Genomic DNA, 25,841 nt, shown 5'->3' with positions numbered 1-25,841 from the left:
AGGCTATATCATACTATACTATCACTATATAATTTCCATATATGAAATATATTTAAGCTACATATAAAATAAAAAGCTATATGAAAAAATTTATATGAAACCTATCACAAATAAGAACAATTTCATATACTGACATATATGTCTAGCCAATACAAATATGTATGTTTATGCATGTATGTATATGGAAAATAAACATCTTTAAAATGAATGAGAAATTAATAATTAAACATACATAAGCATATAGAATTTGTATATGTATGTTGTTTGAATAAACTTGCATATATAAATTAAATATCATTAACATATATGGTAGCATGTTATACAAATATTAGAAACTAAGTCTTTTTAAGACTTAAAGGCTTAAAATATTTTTTTATTTTGGGAAACTTAAGGTGGTTGGTAAATTACTGATATATTAAACAGGAAATCATAAACAATACTTTAGCACTTTTTTAAAAATCTTGCTTACACTGGTGAAGAAGCCGCCCAGCACACAATGTATGATCTGCCTGTCTCTACTCCAGACTGTCAGACCTAACTGTGGCCAGGTCCACTCTGACGAAGCAGTTTCCCTTTCTGCTCCCTTTATATGCCGAGGAGACTGACATTTCTGTTGTGTTGTCTCAAGCTTTTTCACTATTAGAGAGAAACACTGATCCCTGCTTGATCTCTGTCCTCCCTGCAGACTTTTGGCCCCTCAGTCGCCCAGCATCACCATAGTCTATGTTTTATTTAAACTGTTCCTGCTCGTGGCAATTATCAGAGCTGGAGGATCCTCTGAAGAGAAAAGAGGGAGGCATATCTTCCCTCCCCTGGATCACAAAACTGAAATTAATCCTGCCCCTTAGGAACTCACTGGGTGAATTTCGAAGAGGACAAATGTACCGAGGAGAGTTTCGACATTTCAAATGCAATACATGTGGGTCGTATGAAAGTCAGGCTAAGTTGTGCCAACTGTCTCTGGGCTTAACAATGATTTTCAACAAGTTTTCCTCACATTCAACTACAGCTTCCTCTCACTGACTGATGTGAGAAGACATATAATCTACAACAAATTACATGCGTGTGAGGGATTATGCATTTCTGTTCTTATACCAAAGCTACCTTTGTTATCAGACACAGATCTATTCGTTGTTATTATAAAAGACCATCCTGCACAGCAACTCAGTAGGGTAACATTTTCAAATCTGCTCTTCAGCTCCACTTTGCACACATCCTGCTGACTGCGGCTCCTCTGTGGTTGGAGGGATGACCCGTACTCCCACTGTTCAACACACTGCCCACAAAGGCTGATGTTATTGGGGGAGACAGCAGCCTTTTCAGCACCGTCAAACAAAGAAAGGGCACCGCTACAGCAGGGCTTCCTCTGAAGCAGCGAGGGCAGCTGTGTGGACTTCTTGGGAGGACAGTGTAGAAAATACAACTCAACCTGACGACAGAAAGAAGCAAAGAATGAGGAAACGTGTTCTGTTCAAATGATGGCACTGTGATCTCTCTTTTCCTGAATCACCCATTCTATTTTGTCCTGTCTCTACCTTTTCCGCACAGCAATAATAGCTTTCACCATCCATACAAACTATCAAGTTGTTCTTACATTGCAAACAAATGTCATGGGGTCTGATGCAACCCGAGATGAGAAAATGTGTTACTATCTGCGTTCAAGAGGAATTTTCCTACCAGAGTGTTAGGAACAGGAAGTGTAGTGTTTATTAACTGGAAAAGAATTAAAGCGGTAATATACTGTATAGATCATTTCAAACAGTGACAGAAAAATAGACACTAATTTTTCTGGAAATGTGGATTACATCTCTAAAAAAGACAAATTTTAATAGAATTCACATCCATTAACACTGAAGGTGTCAACAGCCATCCTTTGTGGGTTCACCAGCTCTAGAGTGTAGGATAAAGCTAGATTCAATCAAAAACCATCAAGCATCACAAAAACATGAACAAATGTTGTATAGTGTAAACCCACCCCCACTCCACCCCCTGAAGAGGATGGGCAGGATGACTTGATAAACCGAGGTGTTAATGTATTCCAGCTTGGAGAACGCAGAGACACACTGTGTGCACTGATGTGACATTAATGACAGAAACAGGACTGTCAAGTTGCACATGCACCCACACACACACACACACACACAAACACACACATGCATACACACATTTCTGAAGCCCGTGGGGGATATCTTCCAACTACCAAGCGGCTTGCTGTGCAATATCGAATGTTGCAGGCTGGATTTCCGGGGAATCCTCTAAGGGTACATTTTGTTTCATAGTGATGCTGACAGGGAAGAGCGAGCACGACTGACACATTGTCAGTTTCCTTCAATCAACTGGAATCTCATGTTTAAAATCAGACTCATCTACAACTTCTCTGTGTTCATGCTCATCTATTGGAAAGAAAATGACCTGGAAGAATTGGGGTTAGTATGGAAGACCAGTTAAGCCAGAAAAATAAAAAAAAATAAATGAAAAGTTAGGCATTGAAAATTTAAATAAATTTCATGGTAAGTCAAAATTGTTTCAGGCTGCCAATCATATCATACAGAAATTAATGAAAATCAGAATATTTGAATTGTAAAAAAAAACAAACAGAAAATAAATAACCAAAGCAGCATGGTTTTCAAAATGGCTGACTGTGATTTAGAGTATATGTAATTTGTAGTAAACTTGCTACAACATTGCTTCCCAACCTGAGTTTTAGGACCCCAACAACAGGCCGCACAATTAATCTGCGGGGTCATCTAATGATTTACATACATACAAACATACAAACCAGAAAAACATATTCCTGCTACACAGGATTACGTTTATTCTTTAAGACTTTCCACTAGTGTTTACTGTTTGATTTCTGGTAAAGAATGCAACCAGTGATATCAGGTTGCAAGGAGATGCTGCTTTGTTTTAAATGGTTTGACAAATTTACTGCAATGCTACAGCTCACATATTTTACTGGGGTCCATGAGTAAATTTGTTCAAATATCCTGTTTTAAATTTAATGTTTCTCAAACTGTCCGCGAGTGACTGGTGAGTAGTGTATATGTGTTGTTTTCAACATTAAATGAACTCATATGTAAATTCAAACATTATGATTTAAATTGGCTGCCAATTAAAGAAATGTACTTCTTTGGGTCAAATTTTTGAGTTTTTGAGTCTTTATCGACGTTATAGTGGCAATCACTTCATCTTTTTAGGGACTACAGAACATTTACATTGGAAAGTCAGAGAGGAGGGTGGAGGAACTACGAAAGCCACAGTGCCACTGGTGCACCTGCTCACTTACTGTGCTGAAAACCTGTGTCAAAATTTTAGATTCAACATTTTTATTTACATCGTGTCTATTTTTTACTGGCAAATCTTCCATATTTGTGGAGGCACAAAACACAAAAACATTAATATGTGGACCATATTCTTGCATTGACCACAAATACACAAAGACACACACACACAAACACACACACACAAACACACACACACAGGCGTAGTCTGTTTTTTGTTTCATCTCCCATTTCAGAAACATGCTGTTATCAGTGGCACATCCATTCATTGTAGCTGTCAAGCCAGGCTTCCTTTGGGGCATCCTGCTGTTGTGACGCCTGCATGCATGCATATATCTTAACTCATGGCTCGAACTAAAATATCAATCTAAGCTGCTTGAAATATTTGTTAACGTATGTATCATGTACTCAGAATATGTATATAATATAATATATTCACTTTTACATTTGTCTCCAGCGGTTTTCTTTCTCTTCTGAAGCTGAGCACCTCTATTTCATCTGTGTGATGATTTGAAATTATCACCTGGGAATAAATGATAACAATCTTAAACCACATTTACACATAGAAATCGCAGATTGTTGATTTTTGGAAGCACAGGCCAACATGTGATGTCAAAAGCATGTGTAATCATGTGAAATTATGCACATGCTTGCAAGCCAATTCTCCTAGTAAGACAATGGAGTGACACATGGCCGCCTCCCTTCGATGTCACTTAATTGATACACAGTGGAGAGTGTCAGCATCACTGGTGGGGCGTAAAGTAAGCTGACAGACAGGCCATGTCAGGAGGCAGTCTTGGTGTCAGCTTGCTGAGCGCTGTTCTGTTCCTGTGACAACCGCCCCCAATTAACCTCCAACTCAAATACAGACAGAATACACGTACATGTACACCTGCTCTCTCTCACTCACTCTCACACACACACACTGACTGGGCATGTGACAGCTGTGGAGCTTTGTCTTTATTCATTCAGTGCTAATTGACCTTGTTTTTCAGGGCCAGATCCTAGTTCATCCTCAGCAATGAAAAGCATTGTTTGCCTGCTGCATGTGTACAGTCATCTGAGTAGCTACAGGCAATAAGAAAAAAATTCCTTTTAGATAAATATTTGAAAGGTTTGCTCTCAAAAGAGTTTTTCTGGTCGGTCTTTTAAACTGTTCAAGGTAAAAGATGAAAAGTTGATTTATTTTCACTGCAAAAGAAAATAATTCAGAACCATGTGCGAAAGGAGCCTTTTAGCAAAGTATGTCACTCTGGGTCCCTCTAGTGTGGTAACAATATTTATTACAGCACATCACATAGGCCTGTGTAGATAGGAGGCCTGTGATTTATCTTGATAAAGAGAATAACAATGAAGCAGCATGGTTTTCATTGATGCACATCACTCACATGCAAAATGTGAACTGGTGTATGTTAAGATTATATTTCTGGACTTTTGAAGTATAATTGAATGGCAATTAGTTTGTATGTATAATATTTTGTTTATTTTTCTCCCATAATTCAAAATCCAATGTTCCCGTATCAAATCAAATATTTAGGTACAGTTCGATGGAAGCCATGTAGTTATGTTATTTGTCAGTTTAACATTTAAGCACGCGGGCAGAGTGTAATCCTGGCCAGCAGATGGCGATACTTGTCTTGCTTCAAAGTGACTCATTCAGTGCCTGGTGCTTAACAAAAGAGAGGAACTTACTCTTTTGCAATATTTCCACCGCAATTGACTGTAAACAGGAAGAGTGCAGTGATTTTTTTGTTTTAGTTTCACAGAAATAGAGGCTACCATATGTTCTGTATTTTCATAAAATGTAAAGAAATAAGTATTGCAGCAACAATCTCATACAGTGTATCTGCAACTATAGGATCCACCCTAGTTAAACAAAAATAGAACCAGGAGCACATTGTTCTTCTTCTTCTTCTTTTTTATTTTTTATTTTTCCTCTTCTTCTTCTTCTATTCATTACCTGTTGTCTATTCAAATAAAAACGAATAAGAGCATTTTAGCTTAGTTACAAGTCGTTCCTTTTCAAAATGTTGACTAGGCCAAAATTATAACAGGTGTTGTTACAAAACCTTAATTTCAAAGATGAAACCATTTCCCTAAACCCAGAGGGCAAAATAAATAGCTATTTTTTTTATGTTTGTTTGTTTGTTTTGTTTTGTTTTGTTTTTACCCATTGCTTCTTTTTCATTATTTATTTTTCACAAACGAAAAAAAAAAAGAAAAACTCCAGTGACAATTCAAACTACTTCCGGTGTGAGACCAGTATCTCCCACCCCGACCCCTCCACACTTTCTGAACGGCGCTAAATTTATGAAGGAGAGCAAATTCACTTTGACAGCGGTTCGCACAAAACCAAAGTCACAGGCAGGGTGAACCAAATGAAACTTTAATGTGAAACAGAATAATGTAGGGTTACTGCTTCCTGTGCTATCTGGACTCTAGCTCGGTCTACAGACAGTGTGTTGTGTTGAACAGACAGTCGGGCCACATGGACAAACAACAGCAGATGAAAGAGACCCTCCAGCTGGGCATAGACAGGTGCAAAGACGAGCTGTACAGCTTGAGTCGGGACATTTGGAGCCGCCCTGAACTCGCCGGTGACGAGACATATGCGCACGACAGGCTGGTCCACTTCTTCTCTCAGGAGGACCAGACATGGACGGTCCAAAGTCACTACAAGCTGCCGACCGCATTCAGGGCCAGCTGGGGTCCGGTAGGTGGCAGGGAGGGTGACCCCGTGCTGAACGTGGCGTTCCTGTGCGAGTACGACGCGCTCCCAGGTATCGGACACGCCTGCGGGCACAACCTGATAGCGGAGGTGGGAGCTGCGGCCGCTGTGGGGCTGAGAGCTGCCTTAGAAAACCAGACTGAACTACCTGTCCCAGTAAAGGTAACTTTAGAGAACTATAGGGGTATTTCAAGAACAGTCCGGAGCCAAACGTTGAAACTCACCAACACGTGAAATGATAAATAAAATGTCCATAAATCCTTAAAACATAAGGCTAGGCTAATTAATCTACACAAGATGTGACATGTGACTTCAACCAATAGCTATAAAACGATATAGGTCAGGCCTGGTACCACAAAGAGAGGCAACACAAACACAAGGAGATGGAAAATGGCCACAAACAGTTGATGTTAAATGATCACGAGTCTCACCACGTCCACAAAGAGATGGAAAACAACCACAAAGAAACACAAAACAGCTACAAAGAGACCAAAAACACAACTCAAGTACAGATCCATGCCAAAGACAGGGTCTTTTTTCTGGGTCTTGCTCCTGTGTGAAAAATAATTGGAGGCCTCTTACATGTCTGTGTCCAGGGAGCCATTGTCTCATAATTACAGATGTAGGCTATTTGCGGTCACAAATCACAGTTCTTCATTGGTATTTTTTTGAATGAACTTTGACCTACAGGAATAGCTGGAATGACTGACACACATGAGGTGACATTTATGCCAGATGACTGAATTAAACACTTTATATCAGATAACTGTTCTGGGAACTCCTGCAGAGGAGGCTATAGGAGGAAAGATCGACCTGATCAAGGAGGGGGCCTTTGCTGACGTCGACCTCGTCTTCATGGCTCATCCGGCTCAGCAGGACGCTCCATTCCTGCCCTGTGTTGCACTCGATGAGTATGTTCCGTTTCACTGCTCATTATTATTCTCTGTGTATTTACTCCCTGTTGATAAACCCCCTGACCTCTACATATTGCAGACAAACCTTAAACCTCTGTGTCGATGTTTCACAGGGTGTCAGTGAAGTACCTCGGGAAGGCATCCCATGCTTCTGCGTACCCGTGGGAGGGGGTGAACGCCCTGGATGCTGCTGTTCTGGCCTACAACAATATCTCCGTGCTCAGACAGCAGCTGAAACCAGAGTGGAGGCTTCACGGTGAGGAACAGAGAGGAACTGTGACAGAATTAGTTAGAGCTTCAGAGTTTATTCTTGACCTCGGACGCAGCAGCTGACATAACAGTCCATTTACCTTTTAAGCATTTTGTACTAACTGTCACTAGAGTTGCAATTATTAGTTGATTCATTGATTAATCAATGGACAGAATATTTATCTGCAACAATTTTAATAATCGGTTGATTGTTTCATTCTTTTTTCAAGCAGAAATACCGACTTCTCTGGGTTCCAGGTTCTCACATGAGGGAATTTGCCACTTTTCTCTGTTATATATGACAGTAGATTGAATATATCTTAAGGTTCTGGACTGTTTGTGGGACAAAACAAGAAATTTAAGGCGTCACCATGAGTTGTGAGAAATTGTGAACGCCTTTTTTTTTTTGTGACATGTAACACTGTAGCACTATTGTAACATGTCATTGAGTAAATGACTAATTGGTTAATGGGGAGAATAATCAGCAGATTAATCGGTAATGAAAACAACAGTTAGTTACAGGTCTAATTGTCAGTCGTTAGTCGTTGCTAAAGATGCCATCAGGCTCAAAACACATCACACAAATCCTCTCAAGAGCAGGACACTGTTAATTTAGATGACCATGTCCCTGGTTCAAGCTGTCAGTTGTCCAGCTGTGAACATTTGTTGAATGTAATTCCCTATCTCCCCCCCCCCCCCCCCTCTCTCTCTCTCTCTCTCTCTCCCCCCCTCTCTCTCTCTCCCTCTCCCTCTCCCTCACCTCATTTTCTGTCATCTGTCTAATCAATGTGTAAAACGCCCCAAGATATCATAGATGGAAGTTTACTGAGATTACTGTGAGTTTATTGAGTTCACTGTGTTTTCAAAATTTTCTTTAAAGATTGTTGTGATATTTTATTTTGTATACATGGTCATTCGTGCACTGAGGCTCACACTGGTAGAAATTTGTGCTCACAGAAGATATTGTCTTTATTTATTATGGTGAAGTTATACACTAACAGTTACATTAATTCAACAGGAATAAGAATTATAAGGTATCTGAGTAAATGTATCTGTAACATATGCACTTTGAAATGTAGATCGACATTGAAACCCGTATGAATTGTGTAACTATACAGAGGTATGGATTCATTCCTTCTCATCCTTGCTCATTGTCCACATTGTCTTCACTACAGGCATCATCAAACATGGAGGAGTGAAGCCCAACATTATCCCCGCCTACACTGAATTACAGTTTTATCTGCGCACACCGCTGGTTAAGGATCTTTGTGACCTCAAGGCCAAAGCAGAGGCTTGCTTTAGGGCAGCCGCTGTGGCCACTGGTTGCCAAGTAAGCTTACATAAATATATTGTCTTCCATTTGCTTCCCTCTGTGCTGGGTACACATTGCATCCCTGCTTATGTAGATTAACAATCAAGTAAAGACACAGGAACAAACAGTGTATGGTCATATAGTGGAGAAATGCAATTCTGTTATATAAGATTGTCCCTTTTAACATATTCCTGTAATTATGCTCTGAGTGCTGTGCTGCTGTTACATAATTCACCGTTATCTTCAGGCTGCTTTTCTTCTCCATCTGCACTTGCTTCAGGCAGGTTTAACTCAAACTGCGAAGTGTGCACAGATTCATATATTGTTAATATATGATGGTAATATTTTACTGTGTTGTGATCTTACATCTTTGTACACTGCGTTTTATGAATTAGAATTAACTTCTGTTTCCTTGAGGTGGAGATAACCTACCCATCCCATGCCTACTATAACATTCTGCCTAATGCTGCACTGGCAAACCTGTACGAACATAATGGAAAAGCTTTGGGGATTGAGTTTCCAGAGCAGCCAGCCAACTTCTCTGGTAGGTAAAAAACACACACACACACACACACACACACACACACACACACACACACACACACACACACACACAGAAAAATGCTGAAAGTGCAGAAAAATGTATAAAACATAAGAAGTGTAGAAGTGTGATGTTTTTGTTGTTCAGTGGATCAACACAGACTCATTATCACAGTGAATTTATAATTATCTGGCAGGTTCCACAGACTTTGGCAACGTATCATTCATAGTTCCTGGGATTCATCCTTTCTTCTACATCTGCACCGATGCGTTTAACCACACTGAGGAATACACCGACGCAGCAGGTATGGCAGCACGTGTCTATTGGGAACAGATGTTGTTTCTTGTAACGGAATTGAATTGCACTAAGATCAGACAATTTTTTTCAGCCATCTTTTCCCAGGTCACTTGGTCTTCCTGTTTAGTTTCTATTTATTTGATGCTTTATTTTCCTCCTCCACTCTTTTTCCTGCACCAGGAGCTGAAAAGGCCCAGTTGTTCACCCTGAGGATAGCCAAAACCCTGGCTATGACAGCTGTGGATGTCGTGTGCTGCCCTGATCTGCTCAGGCAAGTGAGAGAGGACTTCAGCCTGGCAAAACAAAAACAGGAGAAATGACTAGAAGCCAGCGATGCAACTTTGACAGCTCCATAAATACACCAATTTTAATGATAAATTTAATAATAATAAGAAAAATAACACGAATTCCGGACAGACGAAGGTGTCTGAGGTTGTGGAAAGGTTGTGGAAAGCTGTAAAACTAACAACAGAGACCTGAGTATCTCAAAGACCACCTTAATGGAGTGAGAGAGACTGGAATAAGTAACGCTTTCACATTAATATAACAGGCAGCAGCCACAATTTTTTTTTAAAAGAAGGTAAAGCTATGGCTTATATCCTCGTTGCAATTTTAGGCCATTTTCATCAGTGCTCACGGCACAGTTCAGGGGGTGGCAGTGTCAGTCTGAGAGCTTGTTTAGCTTATTAAATATTTGAACAGCTATTGGATGCATTGAGATGATATTTTGTGCAGATATTTGTGGTCCCAAGAGGATCAAAACTACTGAGTTTGAAGATCCTCAGTTTTGTTTTCACTTATCCTGTGAAATATTTCAACATACTGAATGGATTGCCACAGAATTTGGTAGATTCATGATCCCCAGAGGATAAATTCTAATGACTTTTGACACTCTCTTATTTTTCATCTAGCGCCATCATTAGGTGGCTATTTACTGAAACTTTCTCAACAACTATTGGATAGATTGTCATGAAATTTGGGTTAGACGCTCATGTTCTCCAGAGGCAGAAATGTAATAAGTTTGGTGATCTCTTAACTTTTACTGTAGCGCTATCATCTTTTGTCCAGTATTTCGGTTTCTAACTAAATACCGTGAAACTAATCAGATTCACATCAGCTTCAGCTGTAGTTCACATTTGGTGGGAGTAGCAAATGTTAGCATGCTAACACACTAAGCTCAGTTAGCATTTAGTTAGCTCAAAGCACCACTGTGCCAAAGTGCAAGCAACAGACTCTTTGTCTTGTTTTTAGATTTTTTGACTTGGAGTGATTTTATTGATGATGATAAAGGTGAACCAATCAGAAGTGGTATTGCTTTGACTTCTGCATCTTTTAACATATTTTATATATATATATATATATATATAATTTAAGTGACAGGAGCAGTTAATGTTATTACAGAAGATCCAGTTTATGTGATTTGGTATGAATGCTCATCAGCAATCAGACCTGTGCCAGAGAGGGAAGAGAAACCCTGGAGCTGGTAGGAATCCAATGTCTAATACCTGTGAAAGCTTATCCTCCGGCACAGTTTAAATATGCTGTATAGGAGAGCAGGAAAATAGGATTTTCTTGGGGACCAAGACTTGAGGAGTTGCACCAGTAAAATGTTACCATGTGATTCAACTGACACAAAATTTGTTATCACAAATTTTTCTGTTTTTGTTTGTTTTAAGTTGATTTTAATTGACGTATATGGAAAAAGAGGCATTTTCAGCCATGCATCTCAATCAATTTCTATTTGCACAAAATCAATAAATTACATGGAGGAGATTTAAAATGTACAGTATTGTGTTTTTGTTGTCCAGCACCTAAACTCTGCTCAAATAATGTTCACATTTTCAGAAAACAAAACATTTATTAAACATTTTCGCACATGTATCATCTTTCAAGAGTAAAATTTTATATCTGTATTTTTGGTTAATACATTTTTTTTTATGAACCACCGAAAGATGTTCTTAATATCTTTTGCTTAACAAAGTATAAAGTTGTCTTAAGCTGAAAAAGACAATAAAACTAGCAACTAACAGGTCACAGTGAACCTCAAAGCCTCACAACACCAGACAGAGGAGATGAGCTTCCGTTGTATAAAAAAAAAAAGAAAGAAAAGAAGAAATAAGGACATTTAAAAAATAAAACTCAATATTATTATCAATATTTGGGATTTACTAAACATATAGTTTTACATTTGTGATTTTAATAGACTGCATTGTTTTGCTTTTTTCCTAAACTGTGTCAAATTACACTAATGCAATGCATAACTGCACTCATACAAAGATCACAAAATTTTTTACATATAATGAATCATACTAACGTGCTGCAAAAGAAGAATTGAACTTTAAGAATAAGAAAAATCTGATCATCCGGTAAAGAAATAGTTCCACATTTTGAAAAATCACACCTATACGCATTCTTTTGCGATGACGAGAGGACTGATATCACTCTCATATCTGAAGACTACATATGAAGCTACAGCCAGGAGCTGATTAGCTTAGCTTAGCACAAAAACAGGAAATGGAGAAACAGCTAGCCTGGCTCTGTTTAACAGTTACAAAATCTGCCAACCAGCACTTCTACAGCTCACTTATTAATGTGTTATATCTCATTTGATAATCCATATAAAAACTGAGGTGTAAAAACATCAATTTGTCATTTTACAGGACGTTATGTCCTGGAGCAGTAACAGCCGAGACTCCAGGAAGTTACTGGTCCCAGCAAAGGAATAGTCCGGCACATGACCATCTGCAAAATGGCTAAATTTTTGCTTTTACACAGATATTACTAGTAAAACTGTGTGCTTTAAAGGTGCTAGACAAAGCCAGGGTAGCTGTTGTGTGGTCAGTTACTGCATCAAGAGTTGAAACATAGCTGAGTTAAACTGCACTATTATCTGAGTATGCGGTAGGTCCTCAGGCGGCAACAATATCCAAACGACTTTCCGTCAACAGCAGTACAGTCACAACATAAAACCACATAGATTTGGTGGATTGACAAAACCAGTGACGACGACTGTCCCGTTTGTCAGTACCTCAGTTTTAAGTGGCTGGGTCAAGAAGGCAATGGTCACCAGTCTGTCAATGGTCTCCATGCATCTTATGAGCAGTTCCTCTGTCTGAAAACTGTCACCTCTCCTGCTCTTGTACAAAATGGGCTGAGCTCCTGGAGTCCCGTCATGGACGACGGCCACAGTTACTGGTTGCACTTCTGCATCCCGTGTTATGAGTAGATGGACCAGTAGATGATGTTAAAGAGGATGTACGCACCAGGAAAGACAACCCTCGAGTACTTGTCTATGGCGTGGGTGTCTATCCAAATGTTCACATAGCCTCTGGACGGCTTCACCTGGCTTGCTATTTGCGGGTCATTCAATGCAACCTGCGCTAAGATTCGTTCCTGGCGGCCGCCGTTCTCAGGCATCCCATAATTCCCTGTGGTGTTGACATCCATAGACCCATAGCCAGTGATCTGGGGGTCGATCATCATCTCGTCTGGGTTGCCGATGCCACAGGTACACGGCAGCTAGAGGGGTAAAAAGACAACACAATTTGACACTCCTCAAACTGCTTACGATGGACGCTACTTTCCGTAGAGTCGTAAACAAACTAAAAAGAGCGTATAAATCCATTAGTTTGTCAAATGTTTATCATTTTTTATCCTCATACTCAGGTCTTTAAATAAGTTTGGAATGAAACATTTATAAAAGGATGTTTGTGCAGGGGATTTTCCTCGGGGTACGTGGGCAATTTGGCTCCATATGCTGCAGCATTTGGCAGATGAAGAATAGTAATATAGTACACAAGCTGGAGTCCCAGAAATAATTTGCCATAGTGCCGCAAGCAGCTTTAACTGAACCAATTTAGAAAATATTTATCTGTTTATGGGAAATGCACATACATTATTTATTAACGTTTCTCCCAGTTTAGAAATATTTTAATGGGTAAAATATTTTAATATTGAATGAGGTCATTCTTCATGTCTTGTCTTTGTTGTGTGAATTGGAGAGAGCTGTCAATTCTTCTGTTTCAACTTCATTTGGGTGTCTCCTTATTATCCACTAAAGCAGACTGTGTCACATTCAGCAAATTAAAATCAGCCCACAAAGAGTTTTAAAACCACAAGCTGTATGGTAAATATGAATCCATGTAAATATTTGTGTCAGTCTTTTAAACTACAACAATTAGAACTTACTAATGTATTCTGCAGAGCTCCACGTCTACGAGGTGCTGGTCGAAATCAGGACGAACAACTGTTTTTCGTTAATCATTCATGCAAAACATCAGGGCAATACTTGCTTCCTTATTTTTACTTATAAAACTAAAAGTAAAACGGGAATATTTTGGCCACACATTCAGATCTTTTACTGAACAGATATGTGACCTCATTTCTTAGTATGAATGATGCTCTATTTACTGTTAAAAAGGCCAAAACAGAACTAAACATTGCGTAGTTTTTGTCCTTTACCTATGGAACATTTTGGCCATGAATTAAGCTTGACAGTGCTACGTTCACTTACACATCGGGAAATCAAAACTATCACCTTGAAGTATTTTGTTTGTTTTTTTTATATCCAGGTCATAAGATTAATGTCCAAAAAAAGCAAATAATCACATCTGGCTTTTATGAATTACTGTAATTAATCATTACACTGCTTTGGTTTAAAGTGGCCATGTAGAGAGCAACCACTCTAATTTGTCATGGTGAATCAAAAAGACATCAACATTTCATACGTTAACTGTTCAGCCACAGAGAGAAATCACACTTACTCTCTCCCTCAGCTTCCTCTCTTTCCTCTCCTGTACAGTGGACAGGTAGTTGACCGCCGCGTACTCTATCACCGACAGGAAGACAAAAACAAAACTGACCCAGAGGTAAATGTCCACTGCCTTAATGTAAGAGACCCGCGGCATGGAGGCGTTGACCCCGGTGATGATGGTGGACATGGTCAGCACTGTGGTGATGCCTGGAGGGGTGCATGCAAACAGTTTAGTCACAGCAAAGATTTTTTAATTTACTGGATAAAACCAAACGCTAAATAGCACAGAGAGGGGTGCACATATGACCCTAGTTCTTCTTATTTTTATTTAAATAGTAGTAATTAATTTTAATGCATATGTTTTATTCTCATTTTATTCTATTTTATTGATCACTGTTGGGAAGTTCTCTAATGACAGTCCCTCCTCCACAGGTTTGTGGGAGCTAGCAGCATGGCTTTGGGGATGGCACTGCTGTATTGTCTGTCTGTCTGTCTGTCTGTCTGTCTGTCTGTCTGTCTGTCTGTCTGTCTGTCTGTCTGTCCGTCCGTCCGTCCGTCCGTCCGTCCGTCCGTCCGTCCGTCCGTCCGTCTTCAACTTTGGACCAGTGCATGGATTGCCATACAATTTTGTACAGACATGAAACCTAATGACTTTGGTGATCCGCCACCATGAGGTTCACCTTTGTGGTTTTGAGTGAAATGTCAACAACTATTGGATGGATTGTCTTGAAATCTGGTACAAACATTGATGTGGATCCTAAACCTTCTATCATGTCATAATTAGGACAAAAATCCAATGTGTACCTTCAATAATGACATTCACATCCGCTTTAGCGGTACTTTGTTGAGTGCAAATTAGCAAATGTTAGCATGGTAATAAGCTAATCTAGGATGGTAGCATGGTAGACATTAACGTACTGCTCAACTAACTTTGCTTTATTCTAGTTAAATCTTGCATTCATTTACCTCTTCAGTCTTTTTTAAAATATGTTTTTGAATGATGCAACCTGGGATGGGAAATCACCTATCACATTTCTCACATCTTATGTTCTATACAACCAATATTACTGCTCTACAATGCACTATGTTTCCTTGCTTCCCTCCCTTTTGGAACAAGCCAACATTTCTCAAACTAGATAATCCTTTTAGTAGCGCTTCTTTGTAAAGTCCACACTCTGAGAGGTACAATCTGCCATACCTAAGGGCACCCTGGCGGGTACGGCCCTACGATCAATCCAAAAGGACACCCAGGACAGCATGACCATCAGAGTGGCCGGGAAGTAGGTTTGCAGCAGGAAGAAGAAAATGTGGCGCCGCAGGGTGAAGTGGATGTACAAACGATTGTACCATCCTAGGAAGAAGAAATATCACCATTGCACACACATTGTCATATGTTGGCTGCTGATACACAGTACAAACACTTGCAGCGGAGGTTCCCTGCTAGTCTGGTGGAGAAAGATAGGACACCAAATCCTTTTCATGCTTCAGGTTGCTCTTGTGAGCGAAGTGACGTTTGGTTAGGAGAAAGCTGCAGGGCTTTTACAGTGGCTTTCCAGACGAGTACAAGTGGTTGGCAATAGCTTGATTCATTTCATTTCACAGTAAGGATTAAATATTAGGACATTCTTCTTGGTGTGACATTCAAGGGACATCAATTTCATGTAAGGAAAACTCAATCCTTTAGTTGGAAAAGGCTTATAAAGTAAAATGAAATTCATTGAACTTGTAATTCAATTGTGATCTAGTTCTTACACGCATGGTAAACACATATGAGCCATTTGCATAATCACTGTATTAGAAGTGCCAGAGTTGTGGATTACATTACCTGTGCTACTGTAGAAAGCCAGTTTGGTGGTGGTGTGAAATTTCTGGATGAGGAACTGGGACAGAGATATTCTATCGTCAGTGTTCAGGGACTCGTTCCCTTTCTTCCAGTACAACATCAGGTCATCATCTGTGTAGGCATCTGGTGGGAAAATATGTAGAAGTAAGAAGATCTGTGACAAACCAAATCAGGGCAGATTTAGTCAGGACAATGCTGGATGATAATACGAACAAAATGTCCAACAGAAAAAGATAAAACATGACTAAGACTACCAGTCTAGAGCACCACTAGCAGTCCCTAGAGACTGCAGTATTCATTGCACACTATGAGGAGTTGGTGCAAGAGGAAAGGGTCATTAAAATTAAAGCTATTTATTCTCTTTGAAGCATGAATGTGCTCAAAATCTTTCATGGTATGATATATCTCAGATTTTAATGAGATATCTGGGAAGCAAATTTGAGGACACAAGAGGAAAGCTTATGTTGTGTCTAAAATGGAAAAGTGTTTATGAATGTGTTCAGTAAATGTCATTGCACAACTCATATTGATATTTCTTGCGTATGAGTGAAATGTTGGTGGTATTAGAAGAAAGCATAAAAGAAAAAAGAAAAACCATACTCTGAGAGAACCGTGAATGTGAAAGCAGATTTCAAATCCAGACATAAATCTTTAAGATGCTCTGGACAGATGGATGGATGGATGGATGGTAGAAGCAGCATGTTCAAATGGAGAAAAAAAAAGAAAGATGTGTCTTGCTGACATATTTGTCCATATTTTGATCAATCCACTCACAGCTCTCAATCTCCAGCGAGCAGGTTTGGGTGTCCAGAGGGAAGCGGCTAAGGTCCATGTTGCACATTGCAGTGACAGTGACTCTGCGGGGACAAAATTGTGTGACACAAACAAAAACACTGTAATTTAACTTCTAAAGAAACAGAGAAGATGGAGGTTAAATTCGCAAATGTATGTGCGGTAAATAGTCTGGCAAAAAAAATAGAAGGAATAGAGACTCAGGCTGTCTAGTTTGTGCTTGATAGTGAGACGTGCGTCTGTTAAGTCTGTTAAACTTCTGATTGTGCTATTCTCTTTTTTCAGAGCAGTGTTGAATGTGTTTTCATTTTCCTCTTTGTATTATCTCTCTGCAGTGTTGTGTAATTTTTATCCACTATCCCTCTTGTTATCCCCAATTCTTAATCAGATGGCCTTATGTTATGCTATGTGAATATAAATTACTTTCCTGATTAAACTCAGGTTCAAAGGACCCTACAATGAATGATTAACCCAGGGCTGTCACAATTGTATGCAACACTGATTACAATGATCATGTTGTTCCACAGAATGCTGCTGGACCTTTCACCTGCTGTGAGATTCATCAAAGCAAATCAGTGGTGAGTTTTTCATGTGGTGTGCTTTTGATTCTGGACGTGCTGAATTTTTTTATTTCTCTGTTGGAAAAAGATTTCTTATTGTGATGTTTTCCATTATTTTTTATAGCAGAGGAAAATGACCAATAATATTGTCTTAAATTTATTTCTTTTTTCTTCCAAATATATAAACGGCTTGTCATTTTTTCACTATTATAAGAAAGGCGTTGGGTCTACCTGAGACTGTAGAGGACGTTGCCATCAGGATAAACCCTCAGCATGACGTTATCAGTGGTGGTGTCGTGGATGAAAGAGCGCTTGGAGTGGACGAAGAACATGTCAGGAACCCAGATCTTCTTCACCAGGCGACTGTCAAAGGTCATGCTTTGGTTGTTGGTGCTCGGGAACGCTAGCCGCTCATCCTTCCAGTAGTGACGCAGGTACAGTGTCATAGTGAAGTCCTACAGGAAGGAAAAACACTGGAGTGCTGAACAGTGGTGGAGGAAATACTCAAATACTTTTTTAAAGTAAAAGGGCCGGTACAACAATCTAAAAATACTCAATAACAAGCAAAAGTCCTGCATTCAAAATCCTACTTAAAAGTAGGTAAAAGTACGAATGTGTCATCCACTAAGTATCAAAGTAAAAGTGGTGGTTGTGCAGTGAAATGTTCTCTCTGACTGACATAGTATATGACATTACAGATTGTTAATACTGATGCATGTGTAAGCAGCGTTTTCCTCCTGTGGCTGCTCCAGTTTAGTAGGTAGTTTAGTCCAATAGTTCCAAAGCTTGGGGTCAGGCCTCCTCCAAAGAATCACAAAATATATCTGAAGGGTCATGAGGTGATAGATGAAGTAGCAAAGTAGACAAAACAAAGTTATGTCATACACATTTGAATTCATTTTTCAGACTTCTTCTGTTTTTGTTCATTGTTGAATAATCTGACCTCTTAAGGGCTCAAACATCTGGGACGTTTGGAGGAGCAGTGTCTCTTTGGTGAAACTGATTAGGAACTACTGGTTTAGTCTTTGATAATACATTGTAGTTTATAATCTCATCATATGCATTTTAATGTAAAATCTTTCAAATCTTAGTAACTATTGCTGATAAATCAATGGAGTGGAGTAGAATAGCAGAAAATGGGAATATTTAAGTAAAATACCTCAAAATTGTACTTGAGTAAACACTGCTGTATCCTGTAACCTGCAATCCATGATTTTGAAAAGTATACCAAAAAGCTGTGTCATACTTACCATATCTACTTCAGAGATGGTATCCAGACTTTCAACCTGAACATCTACTCCAACAGGAATTGGAGGGCCTGAAATGAAAATTGACTCATGTCAGCAAATGCAGAAATGTTATTTTTCTCCATAGAAGCTGCATGAATGTGTGTTTTCTGCTTCATTACGAATGTAAGAGTGGGTAAAAAGTCAGCATGACCCTTACAGAGACTTTTTCATTGTCTTGTTTTGGAAATCACGTTTCCAAAAACAACATTGAATCACACAAATATAGAGCAACCCCTTATGCCATGACTGTGTCGGTCTGGCTGGGACTCTACTTTTGACCTATTTCAGCCTTTTTACTCTGCATCATCATCCTCCAATAGTACACAAACACAATTAGGTCACAATAATGGATCAAAGTTGATGCAGCGGTGGATGAAATCCAGCTCTCTTTTCCACTTCCAACTGAGACGCACTTGATGGTCGAAACTAGACGAAGGGTCACTTGGTGTGTTTTCAGCAGCAGATTGTCGTGCGATTAAAAGTAGTCATCTGATAAAAACAGCACGTGTCTCTGTCACTGCATTGATTTTTTTGGGGGTTAAATACCATTCTTGTATATGTGGTTATTTGCCCCAAAAGACAAATAAAAAGATAAAGACAGCTAAAAAGATTATATTCCATTATGATCTTCTAGTAAAAACAAAAGCTTTCGTGTCTTTATCTCAGTGTAATCCTTCAGATTTGATTTCAAAAAGCTGACATCACATCCCTCTAATATACAGCGATGCAAAAGACATGTATCAACACTTGTGATGTAAAGAACTGAGCTGCAATTGGAAACTCCAGCACAGCTTGCATGGATGGTGTCACCAAGGTCAAGAGCTTAAAGCCTATAGGACAGTTTGGTCCAAACCAATGACCACAGAACAAATCTCATCCCGCTGCACTTGATGACTGACCATGCAGCCTCCAATGAAATCGTTTGTCCAGCGTGTCTGAGCTGCAGATTTGTTAATGAAAGAAAACGCTTTCACTTCAATTACTCAAATCTGATTTTCTGACCTCCGAATGCTGGTCTCATGGTGAAATCGTGGTCATCTATTCTCAGGAGCTGCTCAGATTTCGTCATCGGTGATTTTGTCATGTCTGGGCTTCGTTTGTAAATCGGGCTGTAAAACACAAAAGAAGGACACGTGGTCACAATGAGCCCTCAGGGATATATTAGTTTTTAATTAGGAAATGACTCTATATTAGTTTGAAAATCTGTCAATCTAAGAGTTTTAAGGCGTACCTTCCAGATTTGTGACCTCCACCTCCATCCATTCTGGTCTCTCTTCGCAACCTGTTAATTAAGAGCAGCGATAGATAAATAAATAAATAAGAACATCCGTCACATATGGCAGCAGCAGAACATTGTACAAAAAGCTGAGACTTTACTTTTTGTGCTGTTTTACTTCTACAACGCAACATATTCTTTTTGAAAAAAAAGTAAATCATGCTGTGTATTTTAGCTTCTTTCTACAAGTGTTTTTTGATTGGCATGTTATTTTCATCTTTTATTTCTTTCATTTTATAGTCTATAGATGATTGACATTTTTATTTTCCATTTCCATTTTTTTTGTTCTTTTTCTTTTGTTTGTTTGTTTGTTTGTTTTCATCTTCTTTAATTATTTCTTGCATGTACTTGTGTGTATATTGATTATCTGATGTGGTCAAACACTACACCGCCACATTTTCATCAGCCTGATAAAGTGTTGAGCGAAATGTGTTGCTCTTGTCAGTGTTAATAAAGAGTATTTGTTGGTTGTAGCTTCTTGAAAATTTTCTTTCTTTTTTGTCATATATGATGATAAACTAAATATATTTGGGTTCTGGGCTGTTGGACACACAAAACAAGCTATTTTCAATATGTCACCTCAGGCTCTGTGAAATTATAAACATTTTTCATTACTCTGTTAATAAATCAATTGAAAAAAATTATTTTCTGATTAATCAATAATGAAAATAATAATTTGTTGTAGCTTTAATTTGAACAAATAATGTTACACATGTCATTTTAAAGCTTAAATCTACATAGTGTTAAGAGGCAATAATAACTTTTGTCTTGATGCTCTCTATGGCAGAGATGTAATACATGTAGTTACATCACACACATTTCATCCACAAACCGCACAAAGGGCAAAAGAGCATTTCCTAATCACATCCAATTTGAATGAAGCCAGATCTTCTCTGGTGTCACTTTTCAAGAGGCCTGCCTTTGTGTACTTGTCTTTTAGGCACCATTTCAGGCCACGAGAGACAGAGAAAAGAAAAAAAAGATGAATACCAAAAACCCTAAAATGGATTAATAGAGTAGAGCATGCTGTGATAGACAGCGCCAAATCCCTGTGACAACCACAAACATGCATTAAGGAAATACAACTGAGGAAGAAAGAGAAAGGGAGAGATGAAGGGACTGCACCAAAACAGAAAAAAACACAACAAGAGCAAAATCAAACAGTAAGAAGAGGGTTTCTCTGGGTGCTACTGTAGCTGCAGTGATGTGATGGGCAATGGGTGCTCCTTGTCTGTGTCCGTCCAGCAGCTGGTTCCTAATCCTCTTGGCAGAAATGCCTCTCCAATCCCCTCTCTGCCTGCCTACGCCACACAGCAGACTGCCTGTCTGCACACTGCTCTGCTCTGTGTGGCCTGACGCTGTTTCTGCTGTTTTCTGCAGCGGCTGGCCTGCATGCATGCATGCATCGCCACAGGGTTAAATGGCCAGATTTCTGCAGAGGTCATTCTGGACACATTAATGGCGAATGTATACTACAGACAAAACTGAAGTCGCGAAAAAAGGAGTTTAAAGTTTACAGGCTCACTGGGTGTACTGTAATAGATGGATAGGATGCAATGTCGTTATTCTATGTAATTTATTTTTAGACTTTATTTTACCACAAGAATTAATGTGGTAAAAAAAAACTGTGTCAACAAACAAAATGGATTCTCTCTGCTCCCCATTGTCCATTTATTAGTAATTACTTTGAAATTAATATAAAAAAAGGATTTACAGTTAAGTAGTGTGTTAAACTGAATTTGAGTTTCCAATGCTACTCTGCTAAGCTAGGCTAGTTACTTTTTTTTTTAGTTTAGCTGTTTTTATTCTCCATGATTAGCTGCTGCCTTAGGGATAACTGAATTACCAAGATGTTAGTTAATCAAAATGTATATATTTCAACCACAGGGAACAGTTATGGGGGTAGAGGAGATCAATTTAGCTTTAGTCAAAATTAGCCATGGCTACCTCACCAGCTAGCTTGACTTGACTCTGTAGTTGATTGTTTGGTTTGGTTTATAGCCATGTTTTGTGATAACTTGTATATTTAGCATGCTGTTTTCTTTTACATAAAAAAGTATAAAGTAAAATAAATGTCAAGAGGTTCTGGGTTTAACTAGGTTTTGACTAAATATGTAGCTAGCTAACCACATTTTGGCTATGTATGGAAGTGTTTTAAATTTCCTTTGATTTACAGATTGTTTGCTGAAATGTCAAAAAAAGCAAAACATATAAGAGGGAAATGAGGGAAGATAAGGAGGGTGATAGTTCCTATCATCAAAATGTGTTGTTTTTCTGTCCAAAGAATTATCCAGCCACCACTCCAAATTATCTTCTAAACCTCATGAGGGTTTTCTCCTCAGATGTTCCCTTGTGTGGGACTCTGCTGTCCCACACAAATCCCCAACTCCGCTCTTCCTCCTTCAAGGCAGCGGGTGAAAAATTTTTCAGTAATTTAGTGAAAACTCCCACAACCCACGCTATGGCAACATCCAGCCGCTTTTGCAATTTCACACTCAAGGGAGGAGGAGGAGGAGTGGAGTGATGAGAAACAGCGAGAAGACGAGTTTGACTTCTACATAAGAACATGAGATGCCCCCCCGCCCCCCTTGCTAGAAGAGGAATCAGAGATTTGTATTCACAGACTGTGTGTGTCAGCAAAGAGAAGACGATGTGAGAGGACTTTTAACTAGTTGAAGGGAAAAAAACAGTGAAGCATAGATTTGATAACAAGTCAACAGTGGCGTTTAGAGATTACAGTGCAGCTTTGAGCCACTTGTGCTTTGTCTTCTCCAGATTTTCCACAGATGATTACGATAGTGCTCCTCTTACACTTAATGATCTTCTTAATCACCTTAGGGCAGAGATGATCACTTTAAATGACTGTAATTTCACGGAGGATTGTTTAGATTTAAAAAGGCAGCTTTAACCATGCACTGTTTAACACACACTCGTGCCTTCAGTGAGATCAGACTCACCATGTCATGCATCCTGACAGTTTGTCATGATGTATACAAGCAGCTGTATGTTATGTCAAACACATTTCTTTTACTCAAATGGATGAGTGTCTTAATTTCAAGCAGGCTGAGGTTTGACGTCGTCTCTGATCTATAAATAACAGCAGTTATAACGTGAAAAGTGATACTATATCTAAAGGCAGGGGGGATTATGATTTGACAGGGGTTGTTGGATATATTAAGTAGATGCAAATCATTCAATGCTGATAGCGTTATGAGGTGTACACAGCTGTACTTTGCCTGCTTGGGAAAATCTTATCGTCTTCACCAGAGTTTAATGCAAAAACTGTTTCTCACTCAGGGGCCGCAGGCTACAGTTGAACTCTGTGCGGATATTCATACAAGAGAATAGCCTAGTGAAAAAAATGTCAAATATACATGAATCATTCAAACTTTTTCTGACAACTAGTGTTCTTACTATTTTTTGTAATGAGTCAAATAACAGCAGACATGTCAGTGTAATTTTGGATATTGCTGAGTCAAGTTTTTCATTCATAAACTGAAACCGTTTCTTGATTAATGAATTACCAGATTGACATAATTAATCAGCAACTACTTTGATTATAGATGAATAATCTGAGCCATTTTTCAAACAGAAATGCCAAACATTCCCAATTTTTAGCTTCCCAAATGGGATGATTTCCTGCCATTCTTTGTCTTCTTGTGGTTTTGGACTGTGGGTGGATAAAACATGTAATTTGAATGTACTTGGACTATGGGAAGGTGCAATGGTTTTTTGGTTGTTTGTTGTTTTTCTTATATAATTTTTTCGACATTTAATAGACCAAATGATTAATTGATTCATCAAGAAAATGATCATCAGATTAATAAAAAATAATCATTAGTTGCAGGTGTATTATTTCTCTGCTCTCAGATATCATATTGTGCTCCACATGTGCCATCTGAAAGTGACAGGCTTATAAACATGCTGGCATATTATGATTATTATACTCCCAGATTAAAATGAATTCTAACAATTTTGCTGTGTATATTAACGCTCACTTTAAATACCTGACATCATATATTTAGATGATGCCACAACTTCTACTCAAGATATCAAACAGTTGCATTAAAAAATGTTATGCTTTAATATGTGGTCTAAAGACTAAGTTACTCATTTCGCCTTTTGTAGTGTAAAAGTCATATTTCTTTCAGTACACCACTAGTCATGCTGCACTTCCACATACTGCTTCATGCAAACAGCTGTGATAATATGAATATTCTTATTACAGCTGAAACAGCTGGTCAATTTATCAATTAGTTGATCAACAAAGAAGTAATCTGCACATACTTTGTTAACCAATTAATCTCCTAAGTAATTTTTAAGCAAGAATGGCTAAAACATTCACTGGTTGCAGCTTCTCAAATGTGAAGATTCGTCTTTGTTTGTCTCATATGATAGTAAACTGAATATCTTTGGGTTTTGGACTGTTGGTTGGACAAAACGAGGTATTTTAAGATGTCACCATTGGCTCCGGGAACTTCTGATAGGCAAGTTTTTAATTTAATCAACAAAAGAATAATTAGTTGCAGCCCTATTTAAACCACTATTGAATATTATAATTCTGAATTATTTCATCTGACAATTTTGTTATGTACTTAAGAGTTCATCATTTAAGTATCTAACAGCATTTTCACAAATCTATTTAAATCTACAATCTACAAATCTACAGTTATGAAGCATTTTTATGCTTCAATATGTGGCCCAAATTTAACCGAATCATTAAAATATTGATTGGTTTTGAGTTTTAGTCAAGCTATCAGCATTTTACAAGTGAGTCAAAAATGACTGAAATGCTAATTGCTTGTTTTGAGTTGTAAATGTCACGTTTCTTCCACCACAGCTATGTCCAGATTGCCCCTCCATATACTGCTCCTTGCACTTGACAGCAGTGCTAAAAGTTTTTACATCCTAATATGCAAATGAGAATCTTTCTATTTAAATCACCTCTAATGTCCAAGCCAATTCAATCTATAAGAACTGAGGAAGCGAGACTAAATGCTTAAACTAAAGCATCTAATCCAATGGATGCATTAACAAGGGAGCAATTAGCCTAAATAATCACCTGAAAATGACATTGACTACAACTGCTGCCTTTGGGGAAAACAGTCATTAACTGGCCTGTAGCAGTTGTGGGGCAAAAGAACACAGCATTCACCAGTAGTACATAAATAGATGTGGGGATTTAGGTCTCCCTCTCTCTCCACTCTCCAATCTGCTGTCTGAATAAGTCTGTTTTCAGGGGGGGAGGGAGGAGCACAGGTGACACAGGAAACACTGGACAACATCGTGTAAACCCAAAATAAAACATCTATAAGAAGAAAAAAAAGACGCCCTCATCGGTAAAAGGGCTTTAACATTTAAAAATGTTTGCAGATTTTGTATTAAAAGCTTCATCTAAAGTATCCTGTTAAGACAATAAAACCCATGCACTCCAGTGTTTGTCCTTGACATCTGTGACTCCTTTGACATTACCTGCTCTGTTTGTAGGTCTCCAGCTTGTGACCCCTCGACTGGGCCATTTTCCCAGCTGCACCCACGAGCCAAACACAGAAGAGCACAAGAACAGCATCCACCTGCATGGTTCACATTCCCCAGAGGACGGACCTCTCCTGTCAGTCAGAATCTACTCCCCTCCAGGGTTTGGAGCACTCTTCCTCCCTGAGACATTCCCTTCTCCAGCGCCGGAGCCGATAAAAGGGGAGAAACACAGCAACAGCAGCAGCAGCTACACTACGGCCTGAGTGGAAAACATCCTACGGTGCTTAATCTCCACAGTGGGAAAAGCAATTTTGACTAAACCCATAAATCCTTGAGCGTCAGATGGTACAGATTTGATCCCTCCAGCGGCGGATGTGCCTGCCTCTCTGTGCGCTGCTGTGCTCAGATATCCTGCACTCTGATGTGCTCTACTCCACTTTGCACCGCCCAGAAACACCAATTCTCACAGTGATGCAGCGTGCTCATTTGTAAGGTCAACGGTTTAGAGATACAGACTCGCAGAGGCTG

The 25,841-nt window shown here is 39.0% G+C and overlaps 2 protein-coding genes across 2 annotated transcripts; one reads left to right on the top strand and one right to left on the bottom strand.

The window, feature by feature from the left end:
* Nucleotides 1-5,546: 5,546 nt before the first annotated feature.
* On the top strand, nt 5,547-10,652 carry pm20d2 (peptidase M20 domain containing 2). The gene is made up of 7 exons (XM_022750659.1): nt 5,547-6,171; nt 6,772-6,920; nt 7,037-7,179; nt 8,348-8,502; nt 8,902-9,028; nt 9,222-9,329; nt 9,503-10,652. Exons 1-7 carry the CDS (start codon nt 5,770-5,772, stop codon nt 9,640-9,642), a joined length of 1,224 nt encoding a protein of 407 aa, XP_022606380.1. The 5' UTR covers nt 5,547-5,769; the 3' UTR covers nt 9,643-10,652.
* Nucleotides 10,653-11,487: 835 nt separating this feature from the next.
* Nucleotides 11,488-25,450, bottom strand: LOC111225654 (gamma-aminobutyric acid receptor subunit rho-1-like). The gene is made up of 10 exons (XM_022750658.1): nt 25,308-25,450; nt 19,791-19,841; nt 19,562-19,668; nt 18,521-18,588; nt 17,502-17,725; nt 16,693-16,775; nt 15,901-16,041; nt 15,274-15,426; nt 14,086-14,282; nt 11,488-12,841 (listed from the first exon to the last, which is right to left on the bottom strand). Exons 1-10 carry the CDS (start codon nt 25,412-25,414, stop codon nt 12,539-12,541), a joined length of 1,434 nt encoding a protein of 477 aa, XP_022606379.1. The 5' UTR covers nt 25,415-25,450; the 3' UTR covers nt 11,488-12,538.
* Nucleotides 25,451-25,841: the final 391 nt, after the last annotated feature.

Source organism: Seriola dumerili, unplaced genomic scaffold (genome assembly GCF_002260705.1).
Source record: "Seriola dumerili isolate Sdu_G_001 unplaced genomic scaffold, Sdu_1.0 BDQW01000149.1, whole genome shotgun sequence".
In the NCBI taxonomy this organism is placed as follows: Eukaryota; Metazoa; Chordata; class Actinopteri; order Carangiformes; family Carangidae; genus Seriola; species Seriola dumerili.
Note: the sequence above shows the minus strand (reverse complement) of the source record. Positions and strands in the feature narration are given on the sequence as shown.

Bases quoted from the DNA above. Each gene is read 5' to 3' on its own strand.
- pm20d2 (XM_022750659.1), top strand. From the start codon at position 5,770: ATGGACAAACAACAGCAGATGAAAGAGACCCTCCAGCTGGGCATAGAC. The intron at 6,172-6,771 runs GTAACTTTAGAG...ACTTTATATCAG, and splicing joins AACTACCTGTCCCAGTAAAG to ATAACTGTTCTGGGAACTCC. The intron at 9,330-9,502 runs GTATGGCAGCAC...TTCCTGCACCAG, and splicing joins GGAATACACCGACGCAGCAG to GAGCTGAAAAGGCCCAGTTG.
- LOC111225654 (XM_022750658.1), bottom strand. From the start codon at position 25,414: ATGCAGGTGGATGCTGTTCTTGTGCTCTTCTGTGTTTGGCTCGTGGGT. The intron at 18,589-19,561 runs GTCAGAAAATCA...TTTTCATTTCAG, and splicing joins CATGAGACCAGCATTCGGAG to GCCCTCCAATTCCTGTTGGA. The intron at 14,283-15,273 runs GTATGGCAGATT...GCACCCCTCCAG, and splicing joins ACCCGCCAGGGTGCCCTTAG to GCATCACCACAGTGCTGACC.